This window comes from Oreochromis niloticus, linkage group LG18 (genome assembly GCF_001858045.2).
Source record: "Oreochromis niloticus isolate F11D_XX linkage group LG18, O_niloticus_UMD_NMBU, whole genome shotgun sequence".
NCBI lineage: Eukaryota > Metazoa > Chordata > Actinopteri > Cichliformes > Cichlidae > Oreochromis > Oreochromis niloticus.
In genome coordinates this window covers 19,573,778-19,599,026 of record NC_031982.2, presented here as the reverse complement: position 1 = coordinate 19,599,026, position 25,249 = coordinate 19,573,778, and the positions used below count along the sequence as shown (strand labels likewise).

Sequence of the window (25,249 nt, the reverse complement as noted above, 5' to 3'; positions counted from 1 at the left end):
TGGTGTTGCAGTGAGAGCAGTGCACTTTTTGCTGTGAGATAACTATCATTCACTCACACTTGGGAATCCGTGTAGTTACAGGCCTGACTTATAAATACTGTAATTAATGAAGTCTGAATGATCTGGGTGTGTGTATGTCGGATGTTGCTGCAGGCCAGCAGGACGACTAGCAGATGTCAGAGCGCATCGATAAGTTCCCAGCGTGTTGTTGCAGCGTCATTCTGTTTGAATGAAGTTCAGTCCGAGAACTAGCAACTCTTCATTCGCGCCCCAGTGGACCGAAACAGGAAAAATAGCGAGCTGAGGATATTAAAGGTTTCTAAATATGCCGGTGTTTACAGGTAAAGTACTTTTAATACAGCATGATGATCACCAAGGGGAAAATACTTTAAAATCGGGAACCCTTACACGTGTTTTTAGTGCGGCAACATAAATTACATTAGCATGTTAGCTTAGCTGTGTGTAGCATGATTTGCATTTAGCCTACAAACGTTAGCATGCTATCTTGATAGCATCTTATTCTTAGACTAGTGGTAGAGTTATTTCAGAAGACACTTCTTTGAAACAGGGAAGCGCACAGAATTGTTACACCACTGTATCCGGTTCGCTGTTTGTTAACATTGTTTACTGAGTGCGTGAAAAAGCTGTCCAAGCTAACTGAGCTACTGCTGCTGTCAGCTAGCTTAGTTACCCAGTTAGCAGGTAATAAGTAAGGTGGGTTAACTAATTATGTAAAGCTACCGATTCTCACCGCAGTGTCACCACTTTAATTGTGCTTTTACCCGCTGAAGACATTTCCCTACAAATTTTTTTATCAGAATTGGGAGCACTTGTGCCTTTTACTATGAAGGATAGCATTGCTAACAAAGCTAGCTAAATCATAGTGTACAGTTATACGTCTTTACTGCAACTGCGTCTAGTTGAAGACATGCGATCACTCAGTTTGTTTTCTTTATGTGTCAGTGATCTTATACTGATTTCTATAATCGCTAATGAACGCCTTTATTACGGTTCATAGACATTCAGACTGTTGCATATTTGTTGGCTCCCACTTTGTGTTTATTCACCGACAGTCAGCTGGACTGCCCCGGTGCCTTATTCCTTGGAGCACTTCCCTGATGCTAAGGAGGTGCTGTGTCATGTCATGGTTTCCCAAACCAGGAAAGGCTAATATGTTGACACTGAGTGCTTCTGTTTCTTTCAGTAAATGTGAAATGGGGCAAAGAGAAGTTTGATGCAGTAGAGCTCAACACTGAGGAACCACCCATGGTGTTCAAGGCGCAGCTCTTTGCCCTGACAGGAGTTCAGCCAGACAGACAGAAGGTCATGGTGAAGGGAGGCACTCTCAAGGTACTAATATAAACATCCAAAATGTAGAACAGGGGATCCTCAGAGAACCACACCAGCGCATATAGTTCCTTTAATTTAAACATGCTTAGTTTTGGTTAAGTTTCAAGGTTGTGCTATGGCTCTTACAAAAATGAAAGGGACTTTTTGATTAATTATAGGATTGGTTTTGTCTTTTCATTTGTTTTGAAACCGATAAGGTAAAGTTAAAGGTAAGATGAGTAAACCTTATCCATTTTAAGGTTGCTAATCAATGTTTTATCTGAATTCTAGGATGACGAGTGGGGAAATATTAAGCTGAAAAATGTGAGTACCGCATATACCAAGTGGTTCTTTATGGGAGCTTCACCACAAAATTGTCACATAAGTTACTGAAATGAATATTTTTCTTCTTTTTGAAGGGAATGACTCTGCTGATGATGGGCTCAGCAGATGCCCTACCCGAGGAGCCTGCAGTCCGACCCATGTTTGTAGAGGACATGACTGAGGAGCAGCTGGCCTCAGCGGTGAGTAATCCTGAAAATTGCCACTGTGGGGTGAACAAATATAACAATTACAGCTTTTAGTGTGGATGTGATTGATTGAATTGGGATTTCATGTACTGAGTATGAAGTATAAAATGGTAAACTAAATGTGCAGAATCATGTAGTTGCTAAAAACTTTTTTTGTGTGTGGCTCAGAGAGAAATTTGCAAGCTAGGTGTTTTGGTGTAGTAATGAATTTATAATTTATTTCCTGAAGAGAAAATATGCAGTAGACTCAAAATACAGTATGAATCGCAAACTTCCACATGATAAATACTGGATAAATGTCTTTAAAATGGAAATGGGCAAACAAAAAACCCCCAAAAAAACCAACAACAAAAGAGAGATGCATCCTCCGGAGTCCCATTTTAAAGGAGATTTTATTCATATCTCATGTTTGGCACAAATGCATCATAATTTTTTTTCCTCATTGCCCGAGTGCAACTGTATTTTACACTTTCAGATGTAGCAGTGTTCCTTATTCTTTATTTTTTTTATTTTTAGGCCTGCTTTGAATTATATTTACTTATTTATTTAGTACTTCCAAAAAAGGATACTCTTGTGCGTCTTTTATTAAAGCTCCTCCAGCAACATGAAGTACTGAGATTGATGTCTGGGTCACAGGCAGGAGGGACGAACAAATTAAAGAAATGAGCAAAGCGTCTTTAGTGGTTCATAGAATTTGTGGGGTTTGACGTGTGAACTCATTACCGTTTCTGAAATTGGGCGTGCCAAAAGAATTGTAAGGACAGAGTTCGACAAACTTGAGCTTTTAAATAAAGACAGTTTATGTATCTCGAACAGATCAGATGACCATACTTGATAAAGAAGAAGTTGACTCAATGTGATGTGTTGATTCTGTATTGTCCCTTCTGCACAGTCCTAGATCTACGATGAAACTAAATTTATGTATCCCTTAACTACACGTAGTGTTATACCTTGAGATGAACCTATCCCACTGTGAATGTTGTCATTGTCAGATGGAGCTGCCTTGTGGACTGACGAACCTGGGCAACACCTGCTACATGAATGCCACAGTGCAGTGTCTACGCTCTGTGCCAGAGCTCAAAACTGCACTCAAGAGGTCATTTTTACTGCTATTACTGTTTATCAGTGACGTGTTTAGACGATTATGAATAATTTCACCACCACTCTTTTTTTATTGTCGTTCACATCACGTCTCCCTCTACAGGTATTCAGGTGCTCTGCGATCTTCAGGGGCAAATGCACCATCTCAGTACATCACAGCAGGTGTGAAGCATGCCAAAAATAGACTTATTAATGTCGTGAATTTACTGATACAAATAAAATGGTTTGTTTGTTTTTTAGCCCTTCGTGATTTATATGAGACTATGGATAAAACCTCGTCCAGCCTCCCTCCCATTATTTTGCTGCAGTTCCTCCATATGGCCTTTCCACAGTTTGCTGAGAAGGGGGATCAGGGGCAGTACCTTCAGCAGGTGAAAAACTCTTAATTACAGTTCTGCGTTGTTAAATTTGATCAGCCATGCGACGTGACTTAAACTCAGTCTCATAATGGCAGCAAATTCACGACATTATGGTGCTTTGTTGTTCATTCAGGATGCCAATGAATGTTGGCTGCAGATGATGAGAGTGCTTCAGCAAAAGCTGGAGCCACTAGAACCAGAGACTGCCATGGAGGTAATGCTTAAAAAACTGCCAAATCTGTTTTTTTTGTAATCTAATTATGGCTGTCTCATAAATTCATGAGAAAATTTTGTTATTTTTAATCTTCAGACTGAATCTGAGGGTGGAGCTGCCTCTGCCTCTGCAAAGAAGAACTTCATCGACCAGTATTTTGGTGTAGAATTTGAAACTAGGTATCCTTCTGATGTCTTTGTCAATCAAATCTTTGTACACTTTAATACTTGTTGTATAGTTTCACTTTTAAAAGACTGCGCTGTTCTTTCATAGCTGTTGGTAATGAGATAAGATCCAGAGGTGAAATTAATGTGCCAGGCTTCTTCTTAACTCTGCTATTCAGCATGAAATGCACAGAGTCCGAGGAGGAGGAACCAATCAAGGGCAAGGAAAGTCAGCTCCAGCTCAGTTGCTTCATCAACCAAGAAGTGAAATACCTGGCAACAGGACTAAGGCTGGTATGTATCATGAGGTCTGTTTGCAAAGCATAGATGGTATTAAAGATGCATATAGCCACCGTGACATCACACAGTGGTTTTGGACTGGACATTTTGAACCTTGAACATTTTTGTTTTGACTCCACCATGTTGGATTTTTGAAGTCAGTAGTTGCCTATTATGGTTACAGTTAGGAGCTAACGCTAAGATGATTCATTCACAAACTGTATGAGTGTAGTGCACAGGCACATATCAGCTAATTGGGGCTACATAACAGGCCAATAAGACAGATAGTTTATTGATCCCACAAAGTAAATTACTGTGTTAAAATGGCATGAAAACAATAGAACACAATACTACAATAAAAGCAATATCTTAAAAGTATTAAAAGGTAGTACCACAACCTGAGTGTAAAGGGCTTATAATGTGAGGTAGTGCAAAATATTTATATACAAAATTGATTTAACAAAACAAAAACATGAAGTTAAAGAAAAATAAGACCGACCGCAGATGTCATTAAAAAATATGTACACTATAAACATAAGAAACTGCAGCAGGAAACTATAGTATAGAAATCTATGTTGAAAAATGTTTTTTCTTACTTGCTGACACGTGTGTTTACCTGCCCAGAACAGGAATTATTATACAGTCTTATAGAGAATAGTAGGAATGATTTCCTGAAGTGGTCTTTGTGGTAGCGGGGTTGAATCAGTCTGAATGAGAATGAGCTCTGCTGCCTCTGTAGTGTGGAGCTGGTATCATGGGTTGTCCATGGTGGACAGCAGTTTCTCATTGACCTCCCATCCCTTACTGACTCAAACACTTCCACATTCTGACCAGTGATGGTTTGAGCCTTGTGAATTAGTTAGTTGTAGTGTGGGCATCTCTGGCACTGATGCTGCCCCCCAGCAAAGTACACAACAGCAAAGTAAATGGCACTCACTACCACAGGATGGTAGAAGATCTCCAGCATTTTGCTGCACACACGAAGAACCTGAGTTTCCTCAGAAAGTAGCATCTGCTCACCCCATTTCGCACAGCAGCACTGTTGGTCCTTAAGTCTAGTCTGCCATTGACATGAACACCATAGTGCCTGTAGCGGTCCACTGTTTCAGCCCCCTCACACGATGGTAATGGGCTTAGTCACAGTTCTTTTTTTTCACATTGGAAATCAACCACCATCTCTTTTGTCTTGCTGATGTCCACAAGGAGGTGATATCTACCAGACCGCTCCATAAAGCTCCTCAACAGCTCCCTTTACTCCCACTCCTAGCCACCCTTAATAAACCCAACCCCTGCAGTGTCATTCGAGGACCTCTGCAGGGGGCATGACTCACAGTTATGTCTCTAGCAGATGCTGATACACTTCAGCTGTTTGGGCCACGACCTGTCAATCAGCATGGGTTACAACATGGATGAGTTGGTGAAATCGTATTTCATCAGTAGGAAAAACCACACAAACTTGGAAGATTTGGCAGGATTTGTGGAAAATGAAATGGCTTGCAGTGGACAGGTGCAAGGATACTGGTGGTTACACGCTCGTGTAGTAAAGAGGATATATGTTTTATCACAAGACAGCTGATCAAGCTGTTTATATAAAAAAAAAAAAAAAAAAAAAAAATTCTAATAATTTTTCTGCCCCAACAGAGACTGCAAGAAGAAATCACAAAAATGTCTCCGACCCTGAACAGAAATGCGCTGTATATAAAATCCGTAAGTCCTCTTTTCGCTGTTATATTCCTTTTTGTCATTTGAAACTGCCACCTGTACATACGGACTCGAATATGACATTTATTTTGGTTTTCTTTCCTCCTGTTAGTCAAAACTTAGCCGCCTGCCTGCTTACTTGACTGTTCAGATGGTCAGGTTTTTCTACAAAGAGAAGGAGTCTGTCAATGCAAAAGTTCTAAAGGTTTGTCTTCAGCTACAGTTCTTTCTAACAGTGCTCACAGTAGCTGAGGGTCTAAAGTCTCAAATGTTGTGTATATGTTTTTTTTAGGATGTCAAGTTCCCGCTCATGTTGGATGTTTATGAGCTGTGCACTGCGGAGCTGCAGGAAAAGATGTTACCAATCAGGTCAAAGTTTAAGGAGGTCGAGGACAAGAAGCTAGAGAAACAGCAGCAAAAGGTAAAGCAGATCTACAGCTCGCCATGACATTTACACATATTTAGGAGTAGATGAACTCCTGTTTAAAGCATAAACTCTATTTGCTTTTCTTTTCTAGTTGATGAAGAAGGCAGAAGCAGCAAAAGAAGTGAAATATGAGCCTTTCTCGTTCCCAGAGGGTATGTACCTGTGACAGTAGTGCGGGAAATGTTGTTACATGAGTAGAATAAAATACATTTACAATGTAAGTTAAAGAACTCAGGTGTTGGAAGTAGATGAAAAAAAAAATGTAAATGCGTTACAAATTCACCTGCCTTACTGGACAAAGTCTCGAGTCATGGCCCCTGTTTCTAAGGAGCCAGGCAGAGCAGCAGTTCTCCAGGCTTTCTGAAGGTTTATCTTGGGACGTTGGCTGCTTTTTCACTCAATTTACACATAGAAAGAAGGACATTCAGTACAGGACTTTTACTTTTTTTATTTTTGCTTTTTTGTAAGACTGACTTATGAATCATTCGAGCTTAAAAAAGGTGCCTAACTCATGTGATGAACTAGTATTGTCTACACATAACAGACAACTAAGCAAAGTTCAATCGAATCTACAAAAAATGCCAAAGATAACAGTTTGACAGGTATAAAATAGTATTTTTGCACCAACAGGGTGTCCTTAAAAAATTTTTTTTGGGAAACTGGACAAATGGAAGACAAACATGGCAAGTTTCAAAACACGATATACGGGAATCTCTATAGTCTGGAAAGGGCCTGATAGCTTTTTCACTATGGCAGTGAAAAATACAGTGCAACACTATCAGTAGGGCTGGGTATCGTCACTGATTTCTATAACTGACTCGATCTGATTCACAAGGCCCCGACTGGATTTGATCCCCTCTTCGATTCTATTCAATTTTGACTCAGAGAAATAATATAATGATGATCATTAATCATTTGTTTATATATTTCTATAGGCTATAAATAGAAAGCTGACACTTCTGAGACTTCATCAGAGATGTGAGCATCAAGCAGATGCCTTTGTGTTAAAGTAACTTAGGATAAAATGCAAAAAAAACCTGAAGAAAATTTTCCTGGCCTGGCTTTTTATAGCAGATGACCTTAAAAATATTCTGCAGTAGATCAAAAACTGAATAAAACCATGAATCAACAAATGAACATTACCTGATGCTGCTGAAGTGAAGCAGAGCAAAGTTACAGAGGTTTTATTAGACGCAGCCAAGCGTTTTGCAATTCGGCAAAATTTGTAAAAGTTTACATTTCTTCTGTATTGAACAGCAGAAATTAGGTTTTCTTGTCGGAGGTCATTTTATTAAAAGCAAAAAACAGCAGGCGACAATACTGTACACAATGGTGGACTGGTATATAATAAGCAAGCAAATAATGCAGAAAACAGATTGTTTTTATTGTAAATTGGTCTTGAAGTACACTGAGAGAAAGAGAGCTGTACAGGAAGTGTGATGTGACCTGCAGCTTCAGAATCTGCAAGACGTTGGCTTTCAACACCCGGGATGTCGGCATACGTGCCGTCGGGTGAACGGGGTGGATCCGTGCTCTGTGTTTACATCTTTTTGCGGAAACCGTTTACCTGCTCTTTAATCGTCTGCTGTTTTAGCTGTTTGGTGGTTGTTGAAATAGTTTTGTGAGCTTTAACCTGAGATTCTGGTTTTTCTGGCAAAATACATTTATATTTAAAAATCGATTTAATGAATCGATATTATTATTATTCAAACTAAAATCAATTTGAATCAGGGAAATTGATTAGTTTTAAACCCACCCCTAACTATCAGTCGTGGATCAGCTTCCCCAGAGTCCAGACCTCAACATTATTGAAGCAGTGTAGAATCATTTTGACAGAGAATGGAACAAAAGACAGTCAACATCCAAAGAAGAGGTGTAAATGTCCTTCAAGAAGCCTGGAAAACTATCCCTAAAGACACCTTAAAGAAATTACAAGAGAGCTCCCAAAGACGGTTCAGGCTGTCCAAGAATAAAGGTGCTCATACCAAATATTTCAAGCTTGTTTGAATGGTACAAACTCTGTTTTTCCACGTTTAAATAAATTGCTGGACTAGTCTTTCATTTTCCTGTCAAAACGGTTATGTTTTGGGTTTTTTTGTCGTGAAATTTTTGGATTGAGTATGCTTTTTTTGTTTTTTTTGGTTTTTTTTGCGCTGTGTGGATATTTCTCTTTCGATCACGAGTCAGAATTAAAGGTACGGCATGATTTCTTCTCGTAGACCTTGGTTCCAACAACAGTGGCTACTACGACCTGCAGGCTGTGCTGACGCACCAAGGCCGCTCAAGCTCCTCAGGTCACTATGTGGGATGGGTGAAAAGGAAAGAAGGTAATCATATTTGTGTGACAGTAATCAACATGCACCGTGACATCGATCAGTCCCAATTTATACTGTGCAAGCGCTTCATGTGTCTTGTCTTCTGGTGTCATTCTGACAGATGAGTGGGTCAAGTTTGACGATGACAAGGTGAGTGTGGTGTCTCCAGAGGATATCCTGCGACTGTCAGGTGGTGGAGACTGGCATATAGCGTATGTTCTACTGTACGGCCCCCGGCGGCTGGACATACTTGAAGAGGAACAATAGCTGTGGCAGACTTCTTAGAAGACAAAGACAACATCCAATATACACACAAATTGCCATTTCAAAGCACTGTCTGCATAGATGTGCAATAAAACTGGTGTCTTTAAAGATTTGAATACCTTAATTTTTATTTTTTTTTTTGTGTTTTCTTTTGTAACCAACACAGATGCTTGTAAAACAAATTCTGTCAAATGGTGTTAAATATTCAACCACAGTGGGCTTTGAAAATGGAGAGATGATGAGAGGCAATCTCTGGACTGGATCCTTAAGAGGTTTTTGAGTCTAGCGCTGCAGTTTCATTAAATGTTTTATACACATTGTATATTTTTTAAAGCCTTTGATAAGGTGCTCATATCATTAAAGCAAAATGTTTCTCTCTAGTCATTTAATCTTGTACAGAAATGCCTAGCCAAGCTGTTCTCCTCGACATTCTGGCTTGTATCGTCTCTGACGTATTACAAAACACTGTAAAGACTTGCCCTTGTTCACCTGTTGGCCCCCTCGGGGTAATTTGGGTTCAATCTCAGGTCTTTTAAGTGCTTGGCTCACATCATCTCCTGTAATTGTTCTCAAATGTATTGACAGATGAGGTTCTTTCTGCCAAATCTTCACTAATGCTCTTTTCAGGGAAGTGTGTGGGGAAACGGTTCAGAACATGTTGCCCTTGTGGTGAACTGTGTGCGGTTTAATAAAGGCTTGAGCTTCAACCGTGATGGTTTGCTCAATAAGCTTTTGAACATCGTTCTTGCTGATGCGGATCTCAGACTTTAATCTGTACCTTTACAAAAAAAAAAAAAAAACGCTGTGCTTCACCTTGTTTCTCCGTGCAGGTTTCCGGATCACCCTGCCACAGTCTGTAAGGCCTGAACGTCAACTCTCTGTAATAACTTATTGACTGAACTCCTTTCATAGGTGGTGAAAATAAAGTGTTACACCAAAATGAGATTGTTGTGTATCAAAACAAACGTGCTACCAAACTTTTTACAAGGAGAAAACATTTATTGAATTCTCTACAGTGGGGGAAAAAAAACCAATATATGACATATAAAAACTAGTTTGCAACATTTTGGTTTAAAAAAAGTGGAACAATGTTATGGAAATACAGATTTTAAGCCTCACTGAGGCCGTCTGCAATCTGGGAGAAACCGGTGGCATTCAGAGCTGCGACCAGGTTCTCCACAGTAGCTTGTGTTCCCTCTCTGTCCTGCCAGGCCACCAGCAGCAGTTTGGCCTGCATGTCGACATCTTCACTGTCCGTTTCGATTTCTCGCAACTCGGCCGCCTTCATTTCCAAATGAGAAGCGAGGTTCTTCCACTGAGCGCCCAGTTTGGCTGCTACGTCATCCATCTGCTGGTTCGTCACAAGTTTGCTCTGAATGCTCGGACCTTGAAGAAATTGGAAGAGGAAGGATATAAATAGCCCTCTGCTCCAGGGTTGAAACTGCTAACACAAACTGATTTCATCGTGGGAAGTGGGAGCTTGTAAAATACAGAGGTCAAGTTGGGTTGAAGACATTTAGATGGAAATATGTGTGAAGCTGGAACTGAAGGTCATGCTTTCATCATCTTAAATTAAGCGTATGAAAGAGGGAAAACCAAACATACTGATAATAACATTGCATATTCAATGTAACTAATGGGAAAAGCACAGAGACAAATTCTGTTTCACAGTCCAGTATTTTTGCATTTTAGTTCACTGATATCACTTTCATATACAGTAGTACAAGTTAAATCATTAACACTTGCTCTTTCTGATACAGTCATGTCCATAGATACAATTTTGACACAATTTTTGTAATTTAACACTCTAAACAAACCACAGTGGGTTTAAAGTCAATCAGAATGTGATTGAAGTATAGAGTTTCAGCTACAATTCAAGAAGTTTAACAGCTATTTTTTATGAATAATCCCCCATTTGCTCCTTCCCTTTCTCCGAGGCTCAACATTAAATCAGACAAACTAACAATTTTAAATTTACTGTTTTTAATACCTGGATCTCAAACAGACATCACTAAATGCTACAATTTATTTTGCCTCTTCAACCTAATGATGGCTTCTTTCGCTTGCATTGAAAAATCTTTGGCTCTTACACCAAGGCTTTCAGTGATCAGCTTCCAGGGAACAAGCCGCTCCAGTTACATCTGAACCTCTATTCCATTAACTACAGCGGATGGAATACTTTTGTCTTCGACTTCAATCACATCTTGATTGTTTGATTTAGAACACTGACCTCATTGAAATCCAACAATCGACCACAGGTTAGCGTAACATATGAAGCATGTAATTGGTCGGCCGTATTGAACAAACTAATAGAATTAAAATCCACCGAAAGTCAAACAGTCACATCCGGGACAAATTAAAACAATTCTCCACCAGATGAAATTGTCAGGAGATTTATGACAACATGGTCAATAGAAAAAAATACATGCAATAAAAAGCATGAAATCATGTCATAATATTGGCCATATTACTGATATTGGAATAATGGTGACAGGAAGTCCCCAACCTATAAGACTATTTCCTCCATGATCATGATCACTAAGATCCTGATCGTCACCTCCTAACATCACAATACTGGTTTGCAACACGTGTGCCAAAGCGATATTTCAAGCCATCACATCATTTGGCGTTTCATTTTGATTCTTTCTCGTTCATTTTGTGCATGCAAAATCTACCAACATCGAGAAATCTCATGCTGGGTGATATCATTCTTCATGGGAACCAAATGTAGCTCAAGACTTTATTAACCCAATGACAGAATTTGTGTCTAAATACACACAAACACTCAATTTATAATCATGACAATCAAGGTGTAGTGATTCCTGCACCTGTGTAACAACAAAGGTGACCTTGACCTTAAGCACAGCTGAAGACACATTAGTTGATCTTTAACTGTAAGTCTGATTAAATTCTAAATATTACTGTAGGAGGAGTAGTGATTCTTGTGAACCTCATCATGACATGAGCTCACTGGTCCTTCGTTTGGATGATCTAATAATAATAATAATAGTTTCCTTGTCTAAGTGCTTACACACGTAAATATATGTGAAGTCCGAAACATCTAGAGTGAAATACAGAACACGTGACGACTTACTGTCATTGCTGTCTTTGAGCAGATTGTCTCCATTATCGTCGTCATCCTCTTCTCCTGTCTTTATTTCTTCAGATGGGATGTCCTTCTTCATGAACGGAGAAAAAAAAGTCAGTGGGTTAATGGACTCATGGAAACTCCCAGTTTGTTTTTGTTTTTTTAATAAAATAAAATCCTTACTGGTAGCTCTTTGGCCAACTTGCTGACCATGCTGTCGAGGTAGTCTGCCAGGCTCTTAAACTTCTGGTTTGTTGGCTGAAAGAAGTGTGGACTTCTCCTGGACAGCAGCCTCAAAGCCCGCCAGCCATAGTTTGCATTTCGCACAACCCTACAGGGATTTACAGGATTAGACATAAAAGACATCAGAAAAATAGTAAATATATGTAAAGTAAATAAAAGAAATAAAATTAAAAATAAGTCTCTGGTAGGAGATTGAATACTGGATTTTCCCCCCTCCATGGTTAAGAAAGGTTTTGTAAAAGCCATCTTACTTGTACTCCTCCTCGACCATGTTGGCTGGGTCGGCCTGTTCAATAGCTTCTGCAAAGAATTCATCCAATGACGGCATGAACTCTCTGAAAGAAAGGCCACAGTTTTAAAATGACAAATGTAGGGTGTATATACAAAAAGCCAAACGTGAACTCATTTCAGGACTTTTCCAACCTGCTGTCTGACTTGCAGGCCTCCATGTTGTCATGATTGAGGTTCCACAGCCGAGTCAACTCATCACTAGCAAAGAAGAGAAGAACATTTACAGTTTCACTAAATTTCCAACAATACTTCAGCAGGAGGGACACCAATACAGAGGGAAAATCTGAGACCGACAAAAAAACCAAACCACACTTCACACCACTCCACCAGCCCATCCCCAGATTCAAGCACCTACTTTCCCATAAAAATCTTCCGGTCTGGCCCTTTTCCAAGGAAGTCTTCTGGAGCTTGTCTTTTCCTTGTGGGCCTTTTGGGCTTGTCATCTACTGTTCTGTTAAAGAGGAAAACAAGTGGGACCACCTGTTATTTTGGCATGCTATCCAGAATTCTATGCTGCTGTAAAAACTGTCTAAACCCTAAATCAATTAAAATGATTATCTGGAACGGCTACTTCAAAACATTACACTGCTGTACCTCTCTTTCACAAAGCTCGGACATCCTTCGTTTTTCCAGGCATTCCAGTTCTCCTCTGTGTTGAGGATGTGCTGTCAGAGATAATGAACATTTATAGTGGGACCAGTGTATAGAGAACAAAAGACTTGACAAGCTGTGAGCGCATAAACAAAAGCTTCATTTAATCATACTGGTATTTCCAAAGCATGGCTTACCTCAACCATGGCAGCAAACTTGTCACCATCAGGAGGAATCTCCCTCAGCAGCTGCAAGAGCAGAGCACAGATTAAAGGGGATTTATAACAGAAAGTCATGATTCACCATTGTTTTCTTTTTACATAGTAGGTGAGCACAAAATATGAGAAAGGACCATTTCTGTTTTTTTTCCTTCACAGATCAGAAAATTAGGATTTACAGCCTGTTGTGACATCCACTTAGATTGAGCCTAATAGGGTTTTCCTAGTGTTTTCATATACATTCATATATTGTAACAGTGGTGCATGTGCATATTAAACGTGGCCAAAGTTTAAATATTAACTTCACACCAGTAATTCTTGCGAGCAAAAAGCTCAGGCTTCGGTGAGGCCAAATGACAACAGTTGCCTCAAGGTGCTTTATATTGTAAGGCCCTGAGCCTACAATAACACAGAAAACCCCAACAATCACACAACCGTATGAGCAAGTACTTGGCAACAGCGGGAAGGAAAAACTCCTTTTTAACAGGAAGAAACCTCCAGCAGAACCAGGCTGCCACTCTTTAGGGGTGGGGGAACGAAGACAGGACAAAACACACTGGAAATGCAGAGTAGTGTATAAACACAGAGGTGCTTATATAGCACAAGGTAAGTGAAAAAGAAACAGTGCATCATGGGAAGCCTAGGCCTATTTCCGCATAACTAAAAGAGGATTCAGGGTCACCTGATCCAGCCCCCAACTATAAACTTTATCAAAAAGGAAAATTAAGTCTAATAAAAGCAGAGAGGGATAAAAACAAGAAAATTGGCTTAAAAAGAGGCCAGTCTACAGGAAACTGAAATGGTTCGTTGCAGACAGCGGACCAAATGGTAGAAAAAAATGCATTTGGGAATGAGCACAGGAGCACCACTTTAAATTCCAAATGAACAGCTGCAGTTTCCTTAGAGTCATTTCCTCTCAAGAATGAAAACATAAGTCAGATATGAGGAAATCAGGCCAAATGTTCTGCTGCTGGCTGCAAGAGCAAACTGAAGACCCAGTGTGTTATTTTTGAATGGCAATGCCCCCAAAACAATGTGGCTAATGTTTACAATATCTGGGATCACATGCTTGACTCGGCTGTCACCCAAACTCCCTTTGTTTCTGTTCTACGCGCTGTGATTAAAAAAACAAAACAAAAAACTCCTAGTTTTTTTTTTTTTTTTTTTTTTTACAGAGGAAGATCAAACTGACAGACTGACTTACGCAAACATTCATGTTTGTTGTGAACTGAATGTGCAGTGCCTCTTGTGCCTGTCCCACACAGGGACAGAGATTTTAGCTCACAAACTGAGCTAAAATCCAAGGGATATATAAACAAGATACAAAAAACAAGCTGTGATCTATTCAAACTAAAACACACACACACTCTGGTGTTTAAATGTGCTATCCACCTCTGATTCATGAAGTTTCACACAGATTAGTACCAGTGTCAGACACATAAACACAACTGCACATACAGACAAGCCCATGCATGAGCACAGACACACACAGAGTTAGCTGTTTGATTAAATGCTTTTCTGAAAATGAACTTGATATTTGTTAAAGTAAAAATGAAAATTGGGCATAATTTGCTTGTTTTCTCCTAAACTTACAACATGATCAATTGAATTCAGTTCATTTAAATTTTATTTCAATAGCGCCAAATCACAACAACAATCACCTCAAGGTGCTTTACTTTATATTGTAAAGACCCTACAATAATTCAGAGAAAACCCAGAAAAATCAGACGACCCGATATAAGCGAGCGCTTGGTGACAGCGGGAAGGAAAAACTCCCTTTTAACAGGAAGAAACTTCCAGGAGAACCAGGCTCAATGAGGAGCAGCCACCTGTTGCAACCAGTTAAAACTGAGACATTTTGATACCTTTATAGCACAAACCTCAGGGTGGTTTGTTGGGTGACATTTTTTTTCTCCACTAAAATTAAAATTCATCCTATAGAGAGTTTGACTATTATATTTCTTATAGATTTACAGATTTACATTTGTGTGTGCCAGCATAACTTAGGACTCACCTGATAGACCAGTTTAGTCGTCTCTTCAATCCATGCAGCCTGGTCATCATTCAGAACACAGCTGGAACTGCAGGAGGAGAAAAACATTAAAAACAATAAAAATAAGACTTGAGAATAACCAATACTTTATCAGACAAATTCAAGTTTATTTACGCGGTCAGCACTGAGACACTGCTCACCTTTTGAACTTGACCTGACCCTTCAGGTACTGGAAGAGGATGAGGTACTGCAGCAGTATGTGCCGCCTGAAGTTGCTGTCGCTGAGCTGCAAGTCCATCAGCTGGAGATAAAGACAAAAGAAACAAAGTGAGGTAATGTTCAACTCCAATCTTTACAAATATTTAATGGAGATCAGTGACATGTAGATAAATACAACAAACTCAGAAATGTAAAGCACATGACACAGCATGAGCAAAACAAGCAGTAAATGCCATGGATATGGAGCCTGCAGTGCAGCAGTGAGGGAACAAACGTCATTAACTTGTCAGAGCGCCACAAATTGTTAGCCATTTCAACATCTGTTTATGTGTCTATGTTTTATCCTTCCTGTGTTTGACAAGTGAAGATATGACTAATGTTACTCAAATTTACAATAACTCACTGCATTACTCCAAAGGCAACAAAAGCTTATCAACAAGTGTTCATGTTTGATGAGAGTTTTGTTTAGAGGCAAACAGCTGGCAGCCATTACCGTTTTTCTCCTCCTACCCAACAGAACAGTTCTCCATTTTGGTCCAGAACCTCGAGGTTTACAAACTAAGTTTCTGTTCTGCTTAACAACACACAACTTTGGCAATGTGGACTAGCACATTATGTTGCAAGAGGACTTGTGAGTGAGGCAGACTTGCAAATGTAGGAGAGTGAGTGTGAGCTGCAGGGCATGCGGTCGGGAGCCGATACGGATGATCAGACATGCATAAAACACTTGAGGCAAAGACAAAGAGCAAACACCTAAGACATTTTAATAATTAGAACATGTAGTCTGTAGATGTGTTAAATCTCTTAACCCTGTAACATCAAGTATATCGCATTTGATGAATACCTTGATGAATAGTGTTTTTGACTTTTTAAGATTAACAAACAAATATATTGAAAAAAGAATGTTTCAAAAAATGTGAATTTTCTGGGAATTATTTTGTGGTTCAGGCTTTAATGGGTTAAATTAGTGTAGCATGGAAATTTAAAATGAAGTCTTCCCACCTTCTCACTTGTGAGGAACTTGGCAAAGTAAACATGTTCTCCACTTGATGCTCTCAGCTCCTCCAGCTTCCTCTTAGAGGCCTGCATGTCATCCAGCTTATAGCTTTTGAATACTGCTAGAGTCTCATCTGAGTACTGCGTAGGACAAAAAAGTGATCGATGACTTTTAATCATCTACTTCGATACTTGCCATCTTAAAAATGAGGAGGAAAGGCATCTGTAGTAAGGTGCATTACCTTAAGGAATGTCATCCATGAGAATTTATCGTAACACTGCACTGGATTTCTGAAGTAGTCCTGCAGTGTCCAGAACTTTCTGTACAAGTTGTAGTCGATTGGAATGGAGCTGCAATAACAATTAAACCAGATAAAGGGCCAATCAAAATGTTTACTTCAACAAATAAACGAAAGAAACAAACCTTGTGATTTATTCTTGAGAAAGCCTTTAACTTACCTCGGTGCAGGGCCATCATCCTCTCCCATTTCTCCTTCCTCCACTTCCATACCATCCTCCTTTTCTTCTGTGTGCTATAAACACAGTAACACATTTAACATTCACAGTTTTTGATTACTTCTAAAGTGCTCAGGGTCAGAATCAGATCTTTACCTTCTGGCCGAGAGTGCTTTCTTGTTCATTTTTGTTGAACACTGTTATATTGTCTAGATTAAACTGGCTCTGGAGATTTAGACCTGGAAAGCAAACAAAATAAAAAGAAGAATCACTCGAACAGAGAAGCTGTGAATGGGGTTGCCAGAGTGCCATGAATGATTGCAAACCTCATCTTCAAAAGGTTTATGTTGGTTTATTTATTTATAATGATAAAATACTGCTGTTCTTACCTGATTTTTCAGACAGAGGGAAGAGACGTGCCAGGAAGAGCTGGATTCGCCCGCAGAAAACTGTGTTCTGAGATTTGGACAGCCTCCTTAAGAGATCTACACAGACAGGAAAATACACTGCTCTGCATTTTAAAGATAAAAAGCTTCATATGTCACAAAATGATGAGATAACCTCTTTACCATTGCACATCCTCAATAAATAATTCTTCCCTGCAGTGTAAAAGGAGTTCTGTAAGAAAAATAGAGCACAGCTTTGGTAAACATGTGATCAACGCAGGACAAATTTGTGGGGGCCTTTACTCAATAGCTGGAATTTATTTACCGATTTCCAGGTGGAGACGTTCTCTTCGACAAAAGAGAAGATTTTGTCACACAGGTCCAAAGGAAGACAGTCCAGCACGTCTCCCAGCAGGACGAAAGGGGTCGTAGCAGAACAGATACCTGCAGTGGACCACAAGTCTTTTAAGTTTCTTCATACATGACACATTGTCTCTAAGACTTACAGAAGATTACCTTAGCAGTCTGCTTGCAAAATGCATGCTTTTAATTAGAGATGGCACGATACCACTTTTTTTTATGTCCGATACCGATATCATAAATTTGGATATCTGCCGATACCGATATGAATCCGATACAGTGTGTTTTTTAATCAATAAAACTGTTTTTTTAATATCTTGCTGCATTTTGTATAAGTTCATCCTCAAGTTTAAATAAACAACAACACTAAAGCTATTCTGTATGTAAAAAATACACTGCGCCCAAAATATTTCATAGTTCAGCAACACTGATCAATCTAATAAACTTAATCCTCCCTATTCTGGTATTTTAAAGAGTACTTAGCAGAAATATTAAGCAACCTAACTAACAGGGTTGCAAACTCCCAGAAAAAAAAAAAAAATAGGGAACCACCCACCCTCCACCTCATGATGCTTAATCGATGTAATCAACTTTAATTTGATGCAAGGTGGAAAAAAATGCACAGAAATAAATTATTTTTCAAGAATAATTAAATAGATTCAACATCTTTCTTCAACAGAACTGCAGACTGCACAGATGGTACCTTCTCAAAGAAAAAAGTACTATAGCTTATTAGGGTATATTAGACTTAACAGTTACTATATACAGTAATGGACTTCTATACATTTTACATCAGATTAAAACTTTGGGTGTAAGATTCAGATAATTATTTATTAAAAGCTAGACGTTTTAAATGAGAATAAGAAAGAAAAGTATGTCTTTGTGCCCCCCTTTTCCCTGTTAATGCCCTATCGGCCCCCCTGGCTAAACTTTGCTAGATCCGCCCCTGCACAGTTACCAGCGGTCAGCTACGTAGAAAAGGATCCTGGTGTAGAAAGTAATATTAAATAAATTCTAACAACAGCTTATCAAGCTTAAACGTGCTGCTGTTGTTCAGCCGCTGGTTTCCTCCTTCTGGTGCAAAGTGGACCAAAAACAAAGAAGAGAGACGGACTCACGACAGAAAAGCCGATCAGCTGATCATTGATCAGTTTCACGATTGAAGTAGCCGCAGGAAGGTGAGGGAGAGAGAGAGAGGCAGTCGCTCCATATATCGGTTGTTAAGCTTAACGCGGGAATGCTTTACAAACATTCAGAGATGAACTTACACACTTGCTTTACTTCTCTGTGGGATAACTTCCTCGGAGATGAAATGTTGGTTTGGTAGCGAGGCTACAAATACACACAGCTGCTCTATCACGTGATGCATACTGCTCCGACGTGCTACGGTTATGAGCCGAGTTACGCCGTGTCGCAAGTTTTGTGAGGTGTTTTTTTTATATTTAATGGATCGGATTACATTTTTTATTTCTCTCCGATATCCGATCCAGTAATTTAGGTCAGTATCGGACCAATACCGATACGTAATATCGGATCGGTCCATCTCTACTTTTAACAAATAGGGGCAAGTGGATCAGAAGCATATCTGTAAACCCCCCCCCACAGCATAACAGACCTGCCAAATTGCCTCAGTAGATGTGCAATAGGGATTTCTCACACATGTATGTCCAAAAAGGATTTTCTTTGGCTATAAAAGTATGGTATCAATTGGGACGCACACATATATCAGCCACATGCTACTATGTGCTCATTTTGAGTGATGTATGCTATGAGAATAATAGGAAATAACTTGGCATTCACAAGGCAGTGGCTGATATTTATATGTTGTGTCACAGATTTTTGCACTGGCTGAATGTTCAAAGAGAACATTTTAGCTCTTTAGTTCATAGAGAACTAAAGAGCTAAAACACTAATCAAAAAGTGTTTTTAGTTTTTATTTATGGTACAGGTTTCTTTCCCGGCACAAAAGGAATAAACTTTTTTTTTTTTTTTTTAAATCTTAAAAATCAGTGTATCACCTGGATCTACTTATGAGACCCCTAGTTGAGTAACATACCTTCTGTAACGCCATCAATGCTCAGGTAAATGAGAGCTAGGTAGTCATCACACCTCAACTTTTGCTCAACCTGGAAACATTTGAATATATCGTTTGAGGATTTTGAGGGTAATTTAATAAAAAAAAATTGAACAAACGCGTACTAGAAACAAACAAACAAAAAGCATTTCTTACAATCAGATCACCAAGAACTCCCCTCAGAGCCTGATCGAGGGTTGTCTTCTTTTCCGCCTCACTGTAATGTGAGAAAAACAAGCGATCAGTAAAGTTGCATCCCTTCCTCCATTATTATAGAGTATAATAGCCAACAGAAATAATTACAATACATTAGTTAGCAAGAACTAACAACTTCACTTACTTGCCGGGGATCTGGTTAAAAAATACTGATCAAAGGTTTGATGCTTTTTTCCAGTCAAAGCCTGGACGGCAGACGCCTGAGATTGTGTGAAGAAGAAGAAGAAGGAGAATTAGAAAACATTTATGAAACAAACGGCATCGTTGGTTAGCGTCTGTGTTAGCTTAGCTTCATCTGTTATGGTAACAACACGCGACATGCTACACTAACAAACCCAGGCTAGGATTTTAACTGTGATATAAAATATATAACTGCACATATTTTTATACGTTGCTGAAGTTCTGTGTTTTCTTACCGTAAATTTGTCTTTAGCGTCGACAAAATTAAATGAAGACGGCGACATCGTCTCTTTTTGGCAACCGGAAGTGCCGATAAAGTTGTTCCGGCTTCTTTGAGTGTGGGGAAAAGGGTCGAGAGCGGTGCAGGATTGCATTTAAAATTAATTACAGTCAAGGTGCAATGTGAAAGTTTATGTCTCCAGCGCACTTTCCACCATTAAAAAAAAAAAACAAAAACTTGTATCATGCAAATTATTATGGTAATGGTGTAATTGTTAAACATTTTCCTCACAGTACATCATATTTGCCTAATTGTTAAACTAACACTTTTTAGTGTGCAGGAGAGTCATAATAACAAGGACTTAAGGAATAATGGAGGTCCAGGAGCCTTTGGAGAACATAACCAGATGAGGATAACATTGGCTGTTCACATGGATCTCACACATACACTGAGTATGTAAGAAGTTCTCCTTTGGCCTTTCCCTTTTCTCCTTTCAAACTTTTATTTGTTTGTCTCCTCTGATTTGAACTTTTATCTACATTTTTGATTATTATTATTATTATTATTATTTTTACATTTATATGAACTTTTCTTTCTCTTTCAAGGAACGTGTACTATGGAGAAAACTGAAGACATATAAGGTGGTTTACCCTCCACATCCTTGGAAGCAAGGGGTAGCAATATCTATCAGTACTGGTCACCATAAAAGGCCCAGTAACCATGAAAGACTAGCTACTGAAATTCATGCATATATGCTAAAGTGGACATGAAGATGTGATAGGGAGATACATGACTTTCTTACATGTCATATCAAAACCAAAACGTATGAAAGAAATATTTTAATATATTGTGCTGGATGCCTTTTCTTTTTATGGAGGATTCCAGATGAAATAGAAAATTTTACTTCTAGTGTACACTTTATTTCTTCATAACTGTGGTCTGAACAAAAGGATGGAAAGGTAGATTCCTACTAAAAGTGGCACAATGCAGAAACATCTCTGTGTCCTTCTGTGTGGTATTAGGCAGCTGATGGATTGTTGGGAGATATGGGCACCCCTTCTGCTTTAGATAGCCATGAAAAAAGGTGTGGCGCTGATGACAATGTGTCATCTTTTTGGCTTGAACTGAAGGGTTTTGCAAAGGCACTGGAAACCCTAATGAAAACACGAGCCTGGCTGTACCACCGTTGGGTGCAAGTATGGTGCAAACAAAACCTCTAACCGTACCCACTGTCACTGAGCAACATTCAGTTATTCTCTCCACTTTCAAACTGTGTATACAGAGATGAACAATAATAGCCTAGATTTATATAGTGCCTTTCAAGAAACCCAAAGCCAAAAGAGTCTAAGTAAGTCTACATTAGTCTTAGTTTAGGAAACAAGGGGTATGGTGAATTTTACTTTTCCACTGCACAACATTATTTGAAAACTTTATCTGATCAGTGCATATGTTGTGGAGATTTGTAGAAACCACTTTTTGTGATTCCTCAGAATCTGAAATAGAAAGACATTTTTTGGTGTATGTATTCAGTCTTTGTAACCTGTAACTCCTGGGAGTCACAGGTCCAGATTCTCTGTGAAAAGTTAAAAACTGGGACAGGCGATTCTCACAGACGAAAGCTTGGATTCAAAAAGTGTAAAAATGAGTGTAAGAATTTCCTTCAGTTTCCAAAAACTGCAGCAATGGCTCACTTCTGTCAGCAAGACATTGTCTAGCTGGTGACATTAATGGTTATCTTAGAAAAACAGCACAAATCTGAGGAAAAAATCTCTTGTGAGCTTCAATTTAAGCTTTAATTTAGTCCCAAATCTTACTTTAAGAAAGCAGTTTATATCACTGTGGACTAGGCTAAGTCTAGGACTTTCTCATACCAGTAATGAGAAAGCTAATTTATGCTAAATTGGTTTAAAAAGATGTTTTAGCTTAATTCATGTCTGGGAAACCACCTCTTAATGATTTAACAGCATGATTGCACTCAGTGTGGCCATGTGGATAAATCCAAGTTAGACCAGAAGGCGGCAGTGTTTCATACCATTTAGTTCCACGTTGCAGTTAAAAGCAGGGGGTGTCAAACTCTGTTTAGTTAATGGACCACATATAAGCAGTTTGATCTCAAATGGGCCAGAGCAGTAAAACAATTGCATAATAACACACCTTTAATTCAAGTAAGCAAAAGTTCCGATTTAATAGACCATCTATTTAGAAAACATGTTGAAGCGGTTGAGATAAAAATAAAACAAGTGCAGGTTCAACAGTATGTCTTATTGCATGTGCATTACAGATCACAGTGGATCTAGAAATGCATAAAACCATCAGATGAAGAGATTTGAGGTCTAAAGTACTATACTATTTTTCTCCGTATGACTCAAATAAATTTGTCAAGAATGACAAATCTTTATGCTTTTATATGTCCATGAAAATAATAAAAACTTTAATGAAGTTTTTAAACTTTGTGAATCCATTTAAATTTCTAAATTGGACCCTCTAAAAGCTCCGTGTCCATTTGCATACATGTGGAAGGTGCATGTGTGTATGTTTGTGCTCTCAGCCTATATGTTTGACATTCACTCTCTCCTGGTCAAAGTCCCTTTAGTTTTTTTCTTCCTAATTTCTATACCTGAAGTATAGAGGTGGTACTGAAATTAAAATTCTATTGTAGACGTCCTGCGTAGTTAGAGTTCAGGTCAGGGACAGGCCAGTGTGTTCAGGTTTGGCATTCAGTGTTAATGAGTAGACCTAACGGAGGTCACTGCAGTCATGTTGATGTGTTTTGTGCATGTCTGTCTTTGTGAAGGAACATTTCCGTGTGTTGTGGCCATACAATTGACACTGCAACTACTGGGCTGCAGGGCTTGAATGCTTTGATATGATCTACTGTTCAAAAGGTCACACAGAACAGTGAGCTGTTATGTCAATCATTAATGATCCAGTCTGTCATTGTTTTATTCATAGATTAAAGCTATAGTCACAAAAATGGCTTCTTTAAGTATTACGTTGTGGCATAAAATACAAGACAGGTTTTTTTTCTGTATTTACATATATCATAAAAATTTAAAAAATATGCATCCAGTTAATGCATGTGTATCTAATGTAATGCGTTTGTGCATTAAAAGTTGCTATAATAAAGCAGGGGTGGGCAATATTAATAGCCCACCCCTGTTTCAGAGGTATAGCACTCTTGATGCAAAGAGTGTGTGAACAGACTTCTCCAAAACAACCACTCTGTTGCTGCTATCGATCAATTATGTGCAATATCTCAGTCTTTCCATGTTCTGTGCAAGATTTTTGGCTCATGTGCAATATCTTTAGTATGTGAAATGTTTTTGGTCTTTGTGCAATATTTTGGTCTCAGTGGAATTACCATCCCCACCCTAAATGACCATGGCCCCTCCACCCTTATTTATTAATTATATTATATAACTGCTCTTGTATACAGCCCCACAATGTTTCTGTTTCAATGTTCCTATGCATACACCATGTATATAGTTCACTCACATATATGTATACATATATATTGCTTTTTATTTTTTTCCCCCTCGTTGTATATTGTTTTCTTTTCTTTACTTTGCACCTTTGTGGTCCAGCTACCCAATTTCGCTGTGCAAGAAACCACACAATGACAATAAAGAGCTCTAAGTCTAAGCAAGCCCCTGCACCTTTGGCTTCCAGCGAGCCTTTGGTGCATTGCTTCTGCCTTCATTTCTTTTATTTTGATCTCTCGTCTTACATGCAGATTTACATGTCAAAGACTCTAAACTTGTCTGTAGATGTGGGACCAGCCACTCCCTTCGACAAAACCCTGCTGTTACGATGTCTGTTAACTGGTCCTACGAGTGTTGTGCTGATGTTTGGAAAAAACACTCAAAAGCTGTGAAAATGTAGGCCAGCAGTGTCATGTAGAAAGAGCTGAGGGATCATTTTAATCACTGCGTGGTCGTACTGGTCATGAAAAGGGGAAGTGAGAAGTGTGCTGCTCTGCAATTTTGATTGGCACCTTGTTTCTCACACAGGCTTCTGTGCACAGTTCCCCAGATATCTAAATGCAACCCCTGTCCACTCCCTCCCACAGCAACACCCACTTTCTGACACAGCATTTTTTTTAATGTTTGCCAAAAAAGCAGAAAGCACTGGTATGAAATTCTTCGCTTGTAGATTAGATTCTGGCAACCTAATCTTCAAGCTTCACAAACTGACCAGCACTTAGTTAGTTAGTTAGTGACAAAAAAGCTTGTGAACACTTGAATTCATAGGATTTTGCACTGACTGGTTACTAAATGTTGCCTGATCTTTGTGAAAGTTGCTTTAAAAGACACACTCAGGCTAAACTAATAACGAATAAACACCTTTACGTTTATTGGTAATAGTAATGAACCATTTCTTATATAGTGTTTTTCTACTCTACTTGAGCACTCAAAGTGCTTATTTCATGTTTGTATTACAAGTGAAGGGCATCGCATTGAAATTGTTAGAAGGAATATTATAAAATGATGGTTTTCTCCGGGTGCTTTTGGGCTGAATATTCATTTTGCACTCTGAAATCAGTTTAAACCAGGTCAGACATCCTGTCTCTGTTGTTTATTTTGTCTAGATAAATATAATTAGAGGTCCGCTGAATGCTCTCCAATGCCAAGTTATGGAATAATCGGGGCAACATGGGAGCCAAATAATTTGCAGAACACTCTCAGACAGAAATGCCTGAGGAGCAACAAAAAGAGCTTTGTCCGTGTTGTTGGGGACAAACTTCAAAACAAAAGGCTAAACACAATGCTCTGACCCCCGAGGTTAAGCACACAAAGGAAGGAGATTTTTGACTAGCTGTGGTCATGTGACTAGCCTCTGAGATTTTACCATAAAAAAGAAAAATGGGAAGAAGTGTCATCATGTCACATAAAGGAGACAAACCCATCAGGGGAGTTTTCCACTGATGGGTTCAAGCTTCACGAAAAACGAACGTGGTTGCACTGAAGAATAGCATTAGCTACTCTTTCTAGTGAGGAGGGCCATCGATCCTATACTGAATACAGATAAATATTTT

At 39.0% G+C, this 25,249-nt stretch overlaps 2 protein-coding genes across 3 annotated transcripts; one reads left to right on the top strand and one right to left on the bottom strand.

The window, feature by feature from the left end:
- Nucleotides 1–61: 61 nt before the first annotated feature.
- usp14 (ubiquitin specific peptidase 14 (tRNA-guanine transglycosylase)) lies at nt 62–9,623 on the top strand. Of its 2 annotated transcripts, none has more exons than XM_003438082.5 (16): nt 62–341; nt 1,205–1,350; nt 1,621–1,653; nt 1,749–1,853; nt 2,852–2,955; nt 3,064–3,122; nt 3,201–3,331; nt 3,453–3,533; nt 3,630–3,712; nt 3,877–3,991; nt 5,618–5,683; nt 5,790–5,882; nt 5,970–6,098; nt 6,196–6,256; nt 8,324–8,431; nt 8,541–9,623. In XM_003438082.5, exons 1-16 carry the CDS (start codon nt 326–328, stop codon nt 8,684–8,686), a joined length of 1,476 nt encoding a protein of 491 aa, XP_003438130.1. In that variant the 5' UTR covers nt 62–325; the 3' UTR covers nt 8,687–9,623. The 2 variants fall into 2 exon arrangements, with proteins under 2 accessions (XP_003438130.1, XP_005476503.1); XM_005476446.3 differs by lacking the exon at nt 62–341 and adding an exon at nt 586–714.
- Nucleotides 9,624–9,710: 87 nt separating this feature from the next.
- On the bottom strand, nt 9,711–20,318 carry thoc1 (THO complex 1). Its single transcript, XM_019347479.2, has 22 exons — nt 20,231–20,318; nt 20,068–20,140; nt 19,939–19,963; nt 19,755–19,815; nt 19,581–19,650; nt 17,490–17,608; nt 17,348–17,396; nt 17,168–17,263; nt 16,935–17,017; nt 16,782–16,855; nt 16,565–16,673; nt 16,329–16,463; nt 15,308–15,408; nt 15,129–15,195; nt 13,094–13,144; nt 12,900–12,970; nt 12,661–12,756; nt 12,438–12,503; nt 12,266–12,349; nt 11,955–12,102; nt 11,778–11,862; nt 9,711–10,069 (listed from the first exon to the last, which is right to left on the bottom strand). Exons 1-22 carry the CDS (start codon nt 20,276–20,278, stop codon nt 9,792–9,794), a joined length of 1,989 nt encoding a protein of 662 aa, XP_019203024.1. The 5' UTR covers nt 20,279–20,318; the 3' UTR covers nt 9,711–9,791.
- Nucleotides 20,319–25,249: the final 4,931 nt, after the last annotated feature.